At 43.8% G+C, this 1699-nt stretch overlaps 1 protein-coding gene across 1 annotated transcript in view; it reads left to right on the top strand.

Annotated features, from left to right (window-relative positions):
* Nucleotides 1-319: 319 nt before the first annotated feature.
* The window catches only part of LOC138865957 (uncharacterized), a 1489-nt gene continuing 109 nt past the window's right edge, over nt 320-1699 (top strand). The window contains exons 1-4 of the mRNA XM_070137446.1: nt 320-657; nt 789-932; nt 1176-1286; nt 1475-1699. The exon at nt 1475-1699 is cut by the window's right edge and continues 109 nt beyond it. Coding sequence (XP_069993547.1) covers nt 320-657; nt 789-932; nt 1176-1286; nt 1475-1699 — 818 coding nt within the window. The remainder of the gene's footprint in view (nt 658-788; nt 933-1175; nt 1287-1474) is intronic.

Raw genomic sequence — 1699 nt, 5'->3', positions numbered from 1 at the left:
ATGTGCTCAAGAAGATTCCTGAATTGGAGAGGGATGCGTCGGTTACTTCTCTAGACCTCAGTAAGGATGATCTCCCAGTTGAAAGGACCTTGGGTGTACACTGGTCGATGGCCGAAGATTGCTTCACATTCAAAATCTGCCTTGGTGACAAGCCACTAACACACTGAGGAGTTTTATCTATCGTAGCATCTATATGTGACCCACTTGGCATGGTGGCGCCCTTGACACTACCAGCAAAAATGATTCTTCAAGACATGTGTCAGATGCAGTTAGGCTGGGATGAAAATATGGGTGATAAGGAAGCTGCTCATTGGTGAAAATGGTTGAACAGTTACCAAAGTTGTCAAGATTTAAGCTGCCACGAAGCCTAGTGCCCATTTCCTTTGGTTCCGTCATTTCTTATCATCATTTTGTAGATGCAAGTCAGTCTGGTTATGGCACAGCCTCCTACTTAAAGATGGTAAATGCCTCGGAAAGGGTATACTGGACTTTGGTTATGGCACAAGCAAGAATTGCACCTCTGAAACCGACAACTATTCCAAGACTAGAACTGACGGCTGCCACCGTTGCAGCTCGAATGGTCTGTAAATTACGAAAGGAACTGGGGTTGAAATTGGAAGATTCAGTCTTTTGGACAGACAGCACTTCAGTGCTCAAGTACTTGTTCAATTAGAACACTCGTTACCACACCTTTGTCGCAAATTGAGTGAACCTAATCTTAGAACTGTCTTCAGCAAGTGCCTGGAGATATGTAGACACAAAGAGTAATCCTGTTGACCTGAATCCAGCTGGCCGCAAGTTCCAAAAGATGTTAAACATGGATCACTGGAAGATGATGTAGAAGTAAAAGTGTCTGTCATGGTATGTGAGACAGTGACAACAGTAATGTCATTCATTGAGGAGTTTGCCTCTCGTTTCTCGAACTGGCAGAAGTTTGTATGTTGTCATGCATGGGTCAAACGATTCTTGAAGTGAAAGTATGTACCCAAGTTGCCTGACGTTAATTGCCTTAGTAGCAAAGAAATAACAGATGCAGAAACACACATATGGAAATTAGTTCAACAAGAGAACTACACATCTGAAATTGTCTCTCTGTCACGTAAGCCAGATGGGAGAGTACAAGCCTGAAGCAAGATAGTGAGATTAAGACCTCTTCTACAAGATGGGTTGCTTAGGGTAGGTGGGCGCCTAAGACACTCTGGGCGTAACTTCAATGCCACTCATCCAATTATCCTATCCAATAAGTCATCTTTGGTGAAGCTGATGGTGAGGTGGCATCACAAGAAGTTAGCTCACTGTGGTCAGAACTATCTTCTCTCTGAGTTAAGACAAAAATTTTGGGTTGTACATGCAAATGCACGTTCTGTGGTAAGGAGTTGCATGAAGTGCAGGGCCATTTGTGCACGACCAATGACTCAAGAAATGGCTGACCTTCCTGAAGATTGTATTATACCAGGCCACCATTTACCCACAGAGGCACCAACTGCTTTGGACCCTTTCTCATCAGGAAAGGCAGGTCAAACCTTAAGAGATATGGTATAGTCTTTACATGCCTATCACGTGCATTCCATATTGAGGTCATGGACTCAATGGAAACGGACTCATTTATCAATGCTCTTCGACGATTTACAGCAAGACGAGGTCCAGTTAAGTCCATCAGATCCGACAATGGCACAAACCTGGTGGGTGCAGAGAAAGT

This window comes from Penaeus vannamei, chromosome 23, assembly GCF_042767895.1.
Source record: "Penaeus vannamei isolate JL-2024 chromosome 23, ASM4276789v1, whole genome shotgun sequence".
NCBI lineage: Eukaryota > Metazoa > Arthropoda > Malacostraca > Decapoda > Penaeidae > Penaeus > Penaeus vannamei.
The sequence above is the reverse complement of the archived record's forward strand: the minus strand, read 5'-3'. Positions and strand labels throughout refer to the sequence as shown.